The 13,443-nt window shown below is 33.9% G+C and overlaps 2 protein-coding genes across 2 annotated transcripts; one reads left to right on the forward strand and one right to left on the reverse strand.

The window, feature by feature from the left end:
* Window positions 1–6,708: 6,708 nt before the first annotated feature.
* Window positions 6,709–7,116, forward strand: LOC141704534 (secreted RxLR effector protein 161-like). The gene has a single exon (XM_074507769.1). The coding sequence runs from the start codon at window positions 6,709–6,711 to the stop codon at window positions 7,114–7,116; it is 408 nt and encodes a 135-aa protein (XP_074363870.1).
* Window positions 7,117–7,812: 696 nt separating this feature from the next.
* Window positions 7,813–13,136, reverse strand: LOC141704528 (aquaporin NIP1-1-like). Its single transcript, XM_074507765.1, has 5 exons — window positions 12,794–13,136; window positions 11,809–12,033; window positions 11,297–11,494; window positions 8,878–8,939; window positions 7,813–8,156 (listed from the first exon to the last, which is right to left on the reverse strand). Exons 1-5 carry the CDS (start codon window positions 12,926–12,928, stop codon window positions 7,943–7,945), a joined length of 834 nt encoding a protein of 277 aa, XP_074363866.1. The 5' UTR covers window positions 12,929–13,136; the 3' UTR covers window positions 7,813–7,942.
* Window positions 13,137–13,443: the final 307 nt, after the last annotated feature.

Below are 13,443 nucleotides of genomic sequence, written 5' to 3' on the forward strand. Positions count from 1 at the left end.
AAAATTCTTAAATAAATATCATAAAAAATATGATAATTACCTAAATATTATAAAATGATGTCCTGCAAGTTTTGATAAATTTTAGTCAATGGTAACTAGGTCAAACGTGGTCAACTGTGGGACCAACTGCCTCGATATTTGTGCCCAGACAAAAATTCTCTGAATGCTACAAAATTTTTACCATACTTATAAAATACCATTTAAATGATCCATACTAAATTTCAAGTAATTCTATCATGTGGAAGTATTTTATCTAAAAATGAAACTGTTCTGTCAGCCTTTCTTCCGAATAAAAATATCGTTGGTCTTGAAATAAAGGAGATGGATCTTTTGACCAAATTTTTGACTTGTATAAATACTTAAAATATATTTTCTAATATATAAAATATATTTGGATGATAGGAAATGTGTTTGAGTATTTTGAATAATTTTCTCCGTGAAATGCTGATTTACGAAACGAGAGAAAATTACTGTAAGTATTCATAAATGAGTTGCAGAACTGGATATTAATATTCCAACCTTGAATATTAATAATCTTTGAATATATATAGAGATATATTTTGGAGTGAAGAGTTAAATATTTTTGATATAGCACGGGACCTCTAAAGAATATTTCTGCAATATTCCTTATTCGAGCTTGTTGCTATATTCCTGTTGCAACACAGATCTAAGAAATATTATATCTTGATGTTTCTTTTTTGATCATATTGCCTTAGAGATATATTCCATAAAGATATAGTTTTGATATTTTACAAAAATGGAATATCTCTTTTATCTGTTTAAAAGACATGATTTTGCTAGTTTGACTTTTTGACTCTGATTTGGATCAATTAAATTCATGTCCTAATGGAGAGGATCTACGTGTTCTTAATTTTATGTCTAATCGTACAAATACCAAAATAAATAATATATCGAAAATATCCTTTCAGCTGCAATGCGAAATTTAGTAGTACATCAAATGGATGTGAAAATAGCTTTTCTAAATGGAGATATAGATGAGGAAATCTATATGAAATAACCTGAAGGATTCGTTGTCCCTGGTCAAGAAAGGAAAGTCTATAGATTAGTGAAGTCACTGTATGGCTTAAAACAAGCGCCTATGAAATGGCATGAGAAATTTGATGAGGTCGTGCTGGCCAACAGCTTCAAGATCAATGAATGTGATAGTTGTGCATATTACAAAGATAATGAAAGTAGTTATATCAAGGACAATGACAATGGTTATGTCATGATGACATTGTATGTAGACGATCTACTTATTATCGGAAGCAATGATAAAGTGATAAAATCTACAAAAGACATGCTAAAGGCAAGATTTGACATGAAAGACATGGGACTAGCAAATGTGATTCTAAAAATCCAAATTTCTAGAACATCAGAAGGACTCGCATTGAGTCAACCTCATTATGTTGACAAAATCCTTGAGAAGTTTCTTAAAGATGACTTTGAGAAAGCTAGGACACATGTGGATATGACTTTACATTTATCCAAGAACAAAGGTGTAGCGGTTTCCCAGTTGGAATACTCGAGGATAATTGGAAGTCTGATGTACTTATTCAGTTGTACAAGATCAGACATTCCATACTCAATCAGCAAGTTGAGTAGGTTTACGAGTTATCTGGGAACTGATCACTGGAAAGCGATCATAAGGATACTGAGGTACTTGAGAGAAACTCGAGACTATGGACTGCACTATGGCAGATATCCAGCAGTATTAGAGGGATATACTGACGCGAATTGGATATCTAGTAAGAAGGCTCTAAAGTCTACGAGTGGCTATGTGTTTACACTAGCTGGCGCGACAATCTCATGGAAATCCTCAAAGAAAACTGTGATAAGTCATTCCACGATGGAAGCTGAGTTCGTGGCACTAGATAAATGTGCCTAAGTGGGTGAATATCTACGCCAATTTTTAAAGGATATTCCAAGATGGCCAAAGCTTGTGACTACAATAGGGATACACTGTGACAGTCAATCCGCTATTGGTAGAGCACAGAGCACGATGTATAATGGAAAGTCTCATCATATACGATGACGACATAGTTTCATTAGATAATTGATCTCAACCGGAATTATCACTATTGACTATATATCGTCAAAGGATAATATCGCGGATCCGCTAACCAAAGGGTTATCAAGAGAAGTGGTTGAGAAATCATCGAGAGGGATAAACCTTAAGCCTGTTGCTTAACGGCGTCATGGTGGACACCCAACCAATGCTGACTGGAGATTCCAATAACTTGGTTCAATGGGCCAACTAAATCATGATGCCCAAATCATTTTGGGGGAAACCCATGGCCTGTTCCTATGATGAGGAAACAGTGAGACCCGTATGGTACGAGGTTAGTCCTTTGAGCTTTTAATGATCTTTTGGTGAATACATGGAGTTCAGGAGTGAACGCTGAGTAAATGCGGGTTACTTTATAAGATAAAGATCACTTATATGGGAGAGAAGTGGGGCCGCTTCAAAGGAGAACTGAACGAGTCAGAAAGGATATAGTGATAAGTATATCATCGTTTACACAAACGATCGAACAGTTCAAGGACAAGCACTTCTACTGTCTACCAGTAAAGTCGGTATGCTTATTCGAGCGAAGGTTCAAGGAGCATTATCTACCTATCGTATGTTATATCTGATCAAGAAACTATCACCAAGTCAAACTCCGCGTCTGTCTATTTGGTGTGTGCTACTGAAATGTCAATCTCATCCATGTGGGGGATTGTTGGAAAATGTGGGTTGTAGTCCCACATTGTCAAGTCAATTTGATCCATAGTTTGAGTGGACGAATGTCACGTACGCACGACAAGTGACATTTGGAATGTGTTCTCCCCCAGGAGAGCTTTCTGAGGCACTTTGAATCACTCAAAATGACTGAGAGATGGATGAGATATGATCATCCAAAGTTAGGGCCCGTTTGGGGTTCCTTAAAAAATGTAACTTATAACTTAAAGTTAAAAAGTGCAATATAAGTGATATGAACATAGTAAATTATAAGTTAGTTAAGTGTTTGGATAATTTTATGTATAAGTTACTTATAAGTTACTAATGTGTTTGGTAAATCATAACTTATAAGTCATAATTTTTTAAAAATAAATAAATTTAATATAATAATTTAATATAAGAATATATAATTAATGAAAAAAAATAAACTATAAATATTGAAATTCAAATTACTAAAAATGATAGAGTAATGCTATGTAACCCAAAATTTAAATTGTAAAATTACGTCGCATGACATGTGTCAAGATTTAACAATTGGGCGCGTATGAATGCACGCGGAGTCACATAATATTACGATGAAAATTACCATTTATAAAGTATTTGGGAAAAAATGTAACAATATTTGGGGGTTTTAGTATTTCCCAAAATAAAAAAATTATAAAATATTAACTTAATATGTGCGGCAATATCATTCCGTTTTGCATAACATAACATTGATAAGGGGCATAAATTAGAATAATACTAAAACTTCTTCAAATTCAATTTAAATAAAATGGAACTTTTAATCATAAATTTTGGAATAAAGAAAAATAGTTTAATCAATGCAATAGTAGGGTGAAGAAGAAAATAAAGGAGGAAATCGACGCTAACGGGAAAATGAGAAGTGGAATTTTAGCACTTCCCTACTTTCGAATAATGGTCATATAAGTGTTAAAATGTCACGATAAACGAAGTTCCCAAACTGTCGCATGAAATACAGAATGAGATTTTCAGCATATAAGTTACAAAAACGGAACGCCAAACATGCACTTAGTCTCTTAGTTGTGGAAATTTGTGTAGAATAATGAAAGTCCCACATTGATTTTGCTAAGGAGAATGCATAACTGTATATAAAAACACTTATGTAGTGTTCAAATGTGTTACTTATGTATTGTTTCAACACCTACGTGCGCGCGGGGGGTGCAAATCTTGGGCTTTCGAGGGGCAATCCGAGGCTTGCGAAGCCTTCAAGGTTGCCCGCGTGTGCGACGTGCGGACACGAATGTAGCAGAAAATTGGCCCGAATAATTACGGACGGACTAGTTTTGCTAAATTTAATTTCCACTGGGTTTGGGCTCTTAAATTCTTAATTCGTTTTTAATAAGAATTATTATAATTGATTTGGCATAATAATAATAATCTAATTCAATTACGGATTTGATTATTAATTAACGCGGTTTATTTAATTACGCGTGAAGTAGCTCACACGTTTTCCCTCGAGCCTATATATTATCATATCAGGTTTAGGGTTTATTCATTTATTCGAAATATACCACACAGCCGCCTCCTAAACAAAAATCATACTCTCTTCTGGTGATAGTTTCTTGCTCCGTTCTTGTTCGCCGAAGGCGCTGTTCGTGCAGCAACGCTGTTTTCTCATTTTATCCTGGGAGGCTAACGACTCGCACATACGGTGAGGGCCGTAATAGTTATAAGGAGACAGTTATACGTTGGACTTGAGAACTTCTCCTTTTATATCCTTTTTGTTCTTTCTGTTATTCGTATATTTTGTATGTATTAATCGCAGATTGTGGATCACATTTAGAACCACTCGTTACTTAACGGTTTTCTCAATAAAAATGTAATATTTTAATTAAATAAAAAAATAAGTGTAGAATTATTTTTTTATTATAAATATAGTAATAGATAAACCAAGAGAAGAAGAGAAAGAGAGAAGATGAGAGAATATATTATTTCCAAGTAAGTTTACAAGTTCCACTTATATGGTTATTTATAGGTGTAGGATATACAAGATACATGAATCGATGCCTCAACTAGATGGTCTCATGTTTGTCTTCTCTCAACTCATAATGATACTTTTGCAAAATTACTTGCCCAAATAATCAAATTACGAGCTCAATTCCTAGATCATTGCATTAAGTCAATTCATTTAGATAATGTCGGAGAATTCACATTTGTAACTTTTTTCGACTATTGCATGTCTATAGGAATCTCAGTTGAACACCCACTTCCTCATGTACATACACAAAATGGGTTAGCCGAGTCCATTATCAAAGACTCCAACTTACTGCAAGACCATTGTTGTTGAAACAAAATTACCTACATCTATTTGGGGTCACGCAATACTTCATGCTGCTAATATTATTAGGATTAGACCAACTTCCTACAACCAACATTCTCCGCTACAACTGGTACTTGGTCAAGTTCCTAATATTTCTCACTTCAAAATTTTCGGAAGTGCTGTATATGTATCGATTGCTCCACCACAAAGATCGAAGATGGGAGCTCAAAGAAGAGTAGGTATCTACATTGGTTTTGATTCCACATCAATAATTAAATATCTGGAGCCTCTAACCGGAGACTTATATACCGCAAGATATGCAGATTGTCATTTTGACAAGTCTATGTTTCCTCCCTTATTGGGAGATAAACAATTAAATAAAGTTAATCCTGACATAACATGGAATGCTTCAGGATTATATTTTCTAGATCACGTACCGGTCAATGCGAACTTGAAGTTAAAACAATTATTTATATGCAAAATATCGCAATCCAAATGTCTGACGCATTTAACGATTCTAGAAATATAACTAAATCTCATATACCTGCAGTAAATACTCCAGCTAGAATAGATATACCAATTCAAAAATCAGATACAAAAGAATTGGTTATAGAATCAAAGCCACGCCTGAAGGGTGGTAGACTGGTCAGTGTAAAAGATGTTGCACCACGAAAAAGAAAAATAAAGAAAATTGCCCCGGAAGTGGCACATGCTCCAGAAGAAGCAAATACCCCTGAAGTGGTATTATATCCTGAAGAGATTCCAGTCCCTGAAGATACGGGATTAAACAATCATGAAATTTCAATAAATTATGTGCATGATATGAAATTATGGGATCGAAGTAAGCCATAATCGATGATGTATTTGTGTATTCTACAGCATTGAATGTAGACATAAATTCTGATCCTAAACCACAAAGTGTGGATGAATGTCGTCGAAGAAAAGACTGGCCAAAATGGAAAGACGCAATCCAAACAGAATTAAATTTATTGCGTAAAAGAGAAGTATTTCGACCTGTTGTCCAAACACCAATTGGTGTGAACCCTGTTGGGAATAAATGGGTATTAATAAGAAAATGAAATGAAAACAATGAAATTATGAGATATAAAGCCTGACTTGTAGCACAGGGATTTTCTCAAAGGCCTGACATTGATTATCAAGAGACATACTCGTTGGTGATGGATGGAATTACTTTTCGTTTTATACTAGGTATGGCATCTAAAGAAAAATTGGAAACACGTCTTATGGACGTCGTTACTGCATACCTGTATGGTTCACTTGATAGTGAAATTTTTATGAAAATCCCAGAAGGGTTAAAAATGGATGAGTTCAAGAAACCTCGTCATATATACTCCATTAAACTTCAACGATCATTGTATGGACTGAAACAATCTAGTCGTATGTGGTATAACAGACTACGTCGTTATTTAAAAAAGATGGGTATATTAATAACCAAATTTCTCCATGTGTTTTTATCAAAAAATCACAATCTGGTTTTGTAATTATTGCTGTATATGTGGATGATTTAAATCTTATAGGAATAGCTACGGAGGTTAATGATGTTGTCATATACCTAAAGACAGAGTTTGAAATGAAAGATTTTGGAAGGACAAAATATTGTCTTGGGATACAAGTCGAGCACTTGTCAACAGGAATTTTCCTCCACCAATCCACATATACAGAAAAGGTTTTGAACAGATTTTACATGGATAAATCTTATCCATTGACTACTCCAATGGTGGTTAGATCTTTAGAGCCTGATAAAGATCCATTTCGACCACGAGAAGATGATGAAGAGGTTTTTGGTCCTGAAATTCCATATCTATGTGTAATTGGTGCACTTATGTATCTTGCAAATAATACAAGGCCAGATATTGCTTTTGCTGTGAACTTATTGGCTAGATTTAGCTCTGCTTCGATGGACAGATATTGGAATGGGATCAAACATATATTTCATTATCTTCGTGGAACAATTGATGTTGGGTTATATTTCTTGAAAAACTCAACATCTCAGTTGATCGGATATGCAGACGTTGAATATTTATCAGATCCTCATTTTGGCAAATCACAAACTGGATATGTATTTACATGTTGCGGTGCAGCCATTTCCTGAAAATCCACGAAACAAACTACAATGGCAACCTCAACAAATCACTCGGAACTTATTGTAATTCGTAAAGGCAGTAGAGAATGTGTTTGATTGCGGTCTATCATCAAGAATATTCAAGAATCATGTGGATTACCGGACATCACAAGAAGTCCTACTGTCATGTTTGAGGACAACACTGCGTGCATTGATCAACTTAAGGAAGGATATATCAAAGGAGACAGGACGAAACACATTTCACCAAAATTCTTTTACACTCACGAACTTCAAAAGAATGGAGAAATTGATATACAACAAATTCGATCATGTGACAACCTTGCGGATTTATTCACGAAATCATTACCGAATTCAACATTTGGGAAGTTACGACATAACATTGGAATGCGACGATTCAAAAATTTTTTAAAACAAAACTTCGGAGAATGATTAGTTTTTCCAAGGGGAGATTGTACTTTTTTTCCTTCGCCAAAGTTTTTATCCCACTGGGTTTTTCTTTGACAAGATTTTAACGAGGCAATTTATGATCCATACTATCATGACAATCAGAGGGGAGTGTTATAAGTTGATTGTCATGTAGTCAAAAGTTAAATAGTAATGCTAGATTCATAGGAGTAGATATTTCACATTGCATTTAATGAACATGTTGCTTGTATTGGCTATAAATAACCTCATTTGTTAAAAATGAAAATGTACCAAGCAGCTTCTTTTTTCTCCCTAATCACTCTCTTTATCTATCTTTCTGCTCTATTTAATTTTACAGAGGTTCGATATAACACTATTATAGCTAGTTTTTACATCACTGTTAATATTGAGCACAAAAATATTAGATGAATTATTTCCTGGGCGAAATTCTAGTAAGAAAGGAGGCATTTTTGGTAATTTCACGAAGTGGCTTGTTTGTGAATCTCATAATATTGTAAATCCAGGCACCAGATATTGCCCCAGCTATTGGACCCAACAGATATATCCAAATCCCGTCGTAGCGGCTCGTCACCAAAACTGGGCCCAAACTTCTTGCTGGATTCATTGATGCCCCTGTTATTGGTCTGTCAAACAACCCATTTCACAAATGAGCCATCATAAAAATGACTCCAAGAAAAGTTCAGAGAATCAGAATAACAGAAAAAAAAAGGTTTAGGATAGATACTTCAACCATAGGGTACCCCTTTCATAAATCTTAAAATAAATAAATTATGATTTAAACTTAAACTAAATAAATGATTTATAAGTGATAAATTGATGAATGCTTATAAGTTATATAAGTGTTTAGATAATTTTACTTATAATTCAATTTTTTTACTTAAATCGACTAAAATAAATAATATTTTAAATATAATATCTTAATTCTTATATTTAAAGTTAGATTAATATTAAAAAATATTTTTAAAACTAAAATTAATAAAAAAACGAAAAATTAAAAATAAGTTGAGAAAAGTACGTCGTTACTAACATTCAACTTAATATCTTATAAATTATAAATTCAACTTATAAATTGAGTCGACAAACGTTCGTCGATAAGTTGTTGCGGACTTATAAGTTATTCAGTCGACTTATCATATTTGTCAAACAGTATATTACGATGATACTACTTTTTCACCTATTTCTTGAAGTCCTATAATGATCCATTGAAGTTTTTATTGTTTATAGAAATGTAAAAAGTTGAATAATAAATCAAAAAAATATAAGAAACAATAAGATAGAGCGAGTATTGATTATATTTGAAATAAAAATTGGGGAGAGAAAAATAATGTTGTACATTATACGTACCCTGCAATAATCACATTAAGTAACACAATAGCTCCAATTGCAAGCCCTGCAAGTTCGCCAATCTGCATTAACGTTTAACAAAAATCAAGGCCTTAAAATTCAGATATCGGATCTATTCCGTACGTCTCCAAAAAATCTAGGACTCCGTTAATTTTCCGTATATCTGAGAGGTCAATCACGGGTGTTGGTTCTAAATATCACTTTGGGGGTTAAAAATAACCATAAATGTCACTTCAAAACGGTACACTGTGTACCGTTTATGCAAAACACCTAAAACGGAACTTCGTGTGACGTTTTGGCATTTTGAATTTTTTTTATGCGTAAAACGGTAGATAAAGTTCTGTTTTGGTACAAAACGCTATATGATGTACCGTTTTGAGCCAAAACGCTACTTCAACCACCGTTTTGCACATTATAAAAAAATTAAAAAAAATATTAAAGTACCAAAACGGCACACTAAGTACCGTTTTACATTAAAAATACAAAACGGAAGACGAAGTATCGTTATGAAATAACATTTTGGGCCATTATTTTCAAAAGTGACATTTTGGACCATTTAGCACTCAAAAGCGACATTTTGGTCCATTATTCCTCAATCACTCTACTAACACTTTATTTACTCGAATCTTGATCTCCGCAAGGAAAAAAGAATTCAACTACTAGATTTTTTCGGCTAGAGTGTTGATAGAAATTAGGGTCCCATGCATTTGTTCGATGCTTATTGCTTAAAATAAAATTATCAAGGCATAGTTGAGAATTTTTTTTTTGTTATACTATTAATCTATTCAAGTTGCAAATTTCCTTCAATAATACACGCCATTGACATAGACGACAGCGATTTAAAACTGAATGAAGCCAATCATCATGAAAAAACAATTCCCTAAACGTGACAAAGTATATAGAAGGCGGATTTAAAAAATCTGTTCAACTCGAATGAGTATTAGGAATTCGGATATCATTTTAACCAGGTTAATTAACAAGGTGAAGAAAGAAGACTTACAGCTCTGTTATCGGTGGCCACACCAGATATAACAAACATCAGGAAGAATGTGATTATAAACTCCAACACCAAAGACTGCAGGTTTGTCCCTGTCGGAAATGTTCCCGGAGATATGTCTTTAGTACCCTGAAAAATTAACCTGATCGTTTCGCTGGCTAACGTTGCCCCTATAATTTGTGCTGCAACATAAGCTGGTACCTAACATTATAAAAAATTTAAGATCGTGCTAGCAAATGTTGTACAAAATTTAGCTCAAAGCATGCTCTTAGATGAGTGTAGGTACTGTTAGGCTATTATATTTCATCGTTTGTGGCGTGATGTCTGTTTTTAAATGTGAGAGGCTATCTTAAGGCGTGCTCTTAGATGAGTCTAGGTTGTGTTCGTAAATGTATCAAAATTTAGTCATAAAAAATATTTAAACTTGCTAAAATCATCATAAAAATGAATATATAAAGTTAATAGAAACCAAAATTTAGGTCATTAACGGGTTAACACAGGAGATAGTTAGTTACATGTTTCCACGGAAATCTCTTGACAGAGGCGAATGCAATGGTGACAGCAGGGTTAATTTTCCGTATATCTGAGAGGTCAATCACGGGTGTTGGTTCTAAATATCACTTTGGGGGTTAAAAATAACCATAAATGTCACTTCAAAACGGTACACTGTGTACCGTTTATGCAAAACACCTAAAACGGAACTTCGTGTGACGTTTTGGCATTTTGAATTTTTTTTATGCGTAAAACGGTAGATAAAGTTCTGTTTTGGTACAAAACGCTATATGATGTACCGTTTTGAGCCAAAACGCTACTTCAACCACCGTTTTGCACATTATAAAAAAATTAAAAAAAAATATTAAAGTACCAAAACGGCACACTAAGTACCGTTTTACATTAAAAATACAAAACGGAAGACGAAGTATCGTTATGAAATAACATTTTGGGCCATTATTTTCAAAAGTGACATTTTGGACCATTTAGCACTCAAAAGCGACATTTTGGTCCATTATTCCTCAATCACTCTACTAACACTTTATTTACTCGAACTCTTGATCTCCGCAAGGAAAAAAGAATTCAACTACTAGATTTTTTCGGCTAGAGTGTTGATAGAAATTAGGGTCCCATGCATTTGTTCGATGCTTATTGCTTAAAATAAAATTATCAAGGCATAGTTGAGAATTTTTTTTTTGTTATACTATTAATCTATTCAAGTTGCAAATTTCCTTCAATAATACACGCCATTGACATAGACGACAGCGATTTAAAACTGAATGAAGCCAATCATCATGAAAAAACAATTCCCTAAACGTGACAAAGTATATAGAAGGCGGATTTAAAAAATCTGTTCAACTCGAATGAGTATTAGGAATTCGGATATCATTTTAACCAGGTTAATTAACAAGGTGAAGAAAGAAGACTTACAGCTCTGTTATCGGTGGCCACACCAGATATAACAAACATCAGGAAGAATGTGATTATAAACTCCAACACCAAAGACTGCAGGTTTGTCCCTGTCGGAAATGTTCCCGGAGATATGTCTTTAGTACCCTGAAAAATTAACCTGATCGTTTCGCTGGCTAACGTTGCCCCTATAATTTGTGCTGCAACATAAGCTGGTACCTAACATTATAAAAAATTTAAGATCGTGCTAGCAAATGTTGTACAAAATTTAGCTCAAAGCATGCTCTTAGATGAGTGTAGGTACTGTTAGGCTATTATATTTCATCGTTTGTGGCGTGATGTCTGTTTTTAAATGTGAGAGGCTATCTTAAGGCGTGCTCTTAGATGAGTCTAGGTTGTGTTCGTAAATGTATCAAAATTTAGTCATAAAAAATATTTAAACTTGCTAAAATCATCATAAAAATGAATATATAAAGTTAATAGAAACCAAAATTTAGGTCATTAACGGGTTAACACAGGAGATAGTTAGTTACATGTTTCCACGGAAATCTCTTGACAGAGGCGAATGCAATGGTGACAGCAGGGTTAATATGAGCACCAGAAATGTGTCCAATTGAGTAAATCATCACCATTACAGCCAGTCCCCATACCATAGCAACTCCCGGCAATGTAACCACTTTGTCCTTTGACAAATTAACCGTCACCGCGCAATCTCCCGCAAATATTAGAAAATATGTGCCCAACATCTCTGCAATTAGCTGCATGTAAATATTTCAGTAATTCATTGACTAGTATATTCATGACAAGGTTAATAATAGATTCAATCATACTTATCGAAGTATGTAATGTAATTCATAAACTCGATACAGTGTTGCTGTGTTAGAGTTGCTTAATATTTCTGCAAATAGCTCTGTGTTGTGGTTTCCCTGTTTATAGTTCTCATTATTAGTTTACAAAATTAAAGATGATACAATGAGTTTAAGATCTTGTTTATGGGACAATATTCCGAATGGTGCCGATTGATAGTTACTAAATAAATTTCATGCTACCAAAACTGTCCTTCACTTAAAACTTCATTTTTGGGATTGTAAAGAAGAGTTCCATTTTCGAATTCAAGACTTCTATATAAGCATGCTCATTGATACAAATCTGAGCAACTCTCTGAAACTATAACGTTCCGAGAAAAAAGACAAGGAAACTTCTTTGCCAACATAGGGTTCATACAGTGATCGAGGTCTTAGTTTTTCTTAAAGATGTCAAGGATTGGAGAGGGTTGGTGCTGTGGTCGAGATCTTGGTTTCTCATAAAGATGTCAAGGATTGGACTCCTGGCATGTGCCTGCTATCTATATATAAAAAAAAAACTCTTTTGATTTTATTTCCAGGTTAAGGGAAATTAAAAACCTAAGTCTCTAGCTACTTAACAAAACAGAGAACCGGAAAGAAACTTAACTTTAATTATCAATCTAGCCAAACACTTATAGATTGTAGTATTTGTTATTATTTGTTACCTACTTACCTTTTGTATAAAAGGAAGAGTTACAAAACAGCCGTCACTGGAGTGGTCACCGGAGGGTTCATGCATATTATCCTCAAGTACAGAGAGAGCAATATCTCCATCGTTCCCGTTCCTGTCTGTCATCTCCTGAGCCATATCTGCAATATATGTAACTGTCTTTGAAATTATAGATTTATAGAGACAGATCTTGTTCCAGCACCAACTACACAGGGAATATTACTGAATACCAAGCCACCAAATAATGACTTGCTGCAAAAGACAAAGCAGACTTTTCACATAATAATATTATCAAGTCATTGTTATATTTATAGCAGATGGAGTATGTATTAGTGCAAAGTGTGTAATATGCGGAAGCAAATGACATGTAAAATGTGTTTGTAGTTGGATTATATATGTTTTCAGATCTTCGGTCGGTTACTTATAATCTATAATAAGTTAGAAGTACTATTTCTGGTTTGTTAAATTCTTCTAACTTATCACTTGAACAGATTTATCAGTTGAAATATAACAAGTAGGCAATCTTTTATACAATTATTCAAAACAGTCTTTGATTGGTCGAACTTAATATGGTAAACTAATATTAATCCAAGAAGTAACTGTAATTACATCAAGTTCTAGTTTGATTGTAGTAACTGAAGTAACTATAGTTT

Source organism: Apium graveolens, unplaced genomic scaffold (assembly GCF_009905375.1).
Source record: "Apium graveolens cultivar Ventura unplaced genomic scaffold, ASM990537v1 ctg7942, whole genome shotgun sequence".
In the NCBI taxonomy this organism is placed as follows: domain Eukaryota; kingdom Viridiplantae; phylum Streptophyta; class Magnoliopsida; order Apiales; family Apiaceae; genus Apium; species Apium graveolens.

Excerpts from the sequence above, each read along its gene's own strand:
- LOC141704534 (XM_074507769.1), top strand. The coding sequence starts at position 6,709 with ATGGATAAATCTTATCCATTGACTACTCCAATGGTGGTTAGATCTTTA.
- LOC141704528 (XM_074507765.1), bottom strand. The coding sequence starts at position 12,928 with ATGGCTCAGGAGATGACAGACAGGAACGGGAACGATGGAGATATTGCT. Across the intron at positions 11,495-11,808 it reads AGAGATTTCCGTGGAAACAT|GTACCAGCTTATGTTGCAGC; the intron begins GTAACTAACTAT and ends TTATAATGTTAG. Across the intron at positions 8,940-11,296 it reads TGGCCACCGATAACAGAGCT|ATTGGCGAACTTGCAGGGCT; the intron begins GTAAGTCTTCTT and ends ACGTTAATGCAG.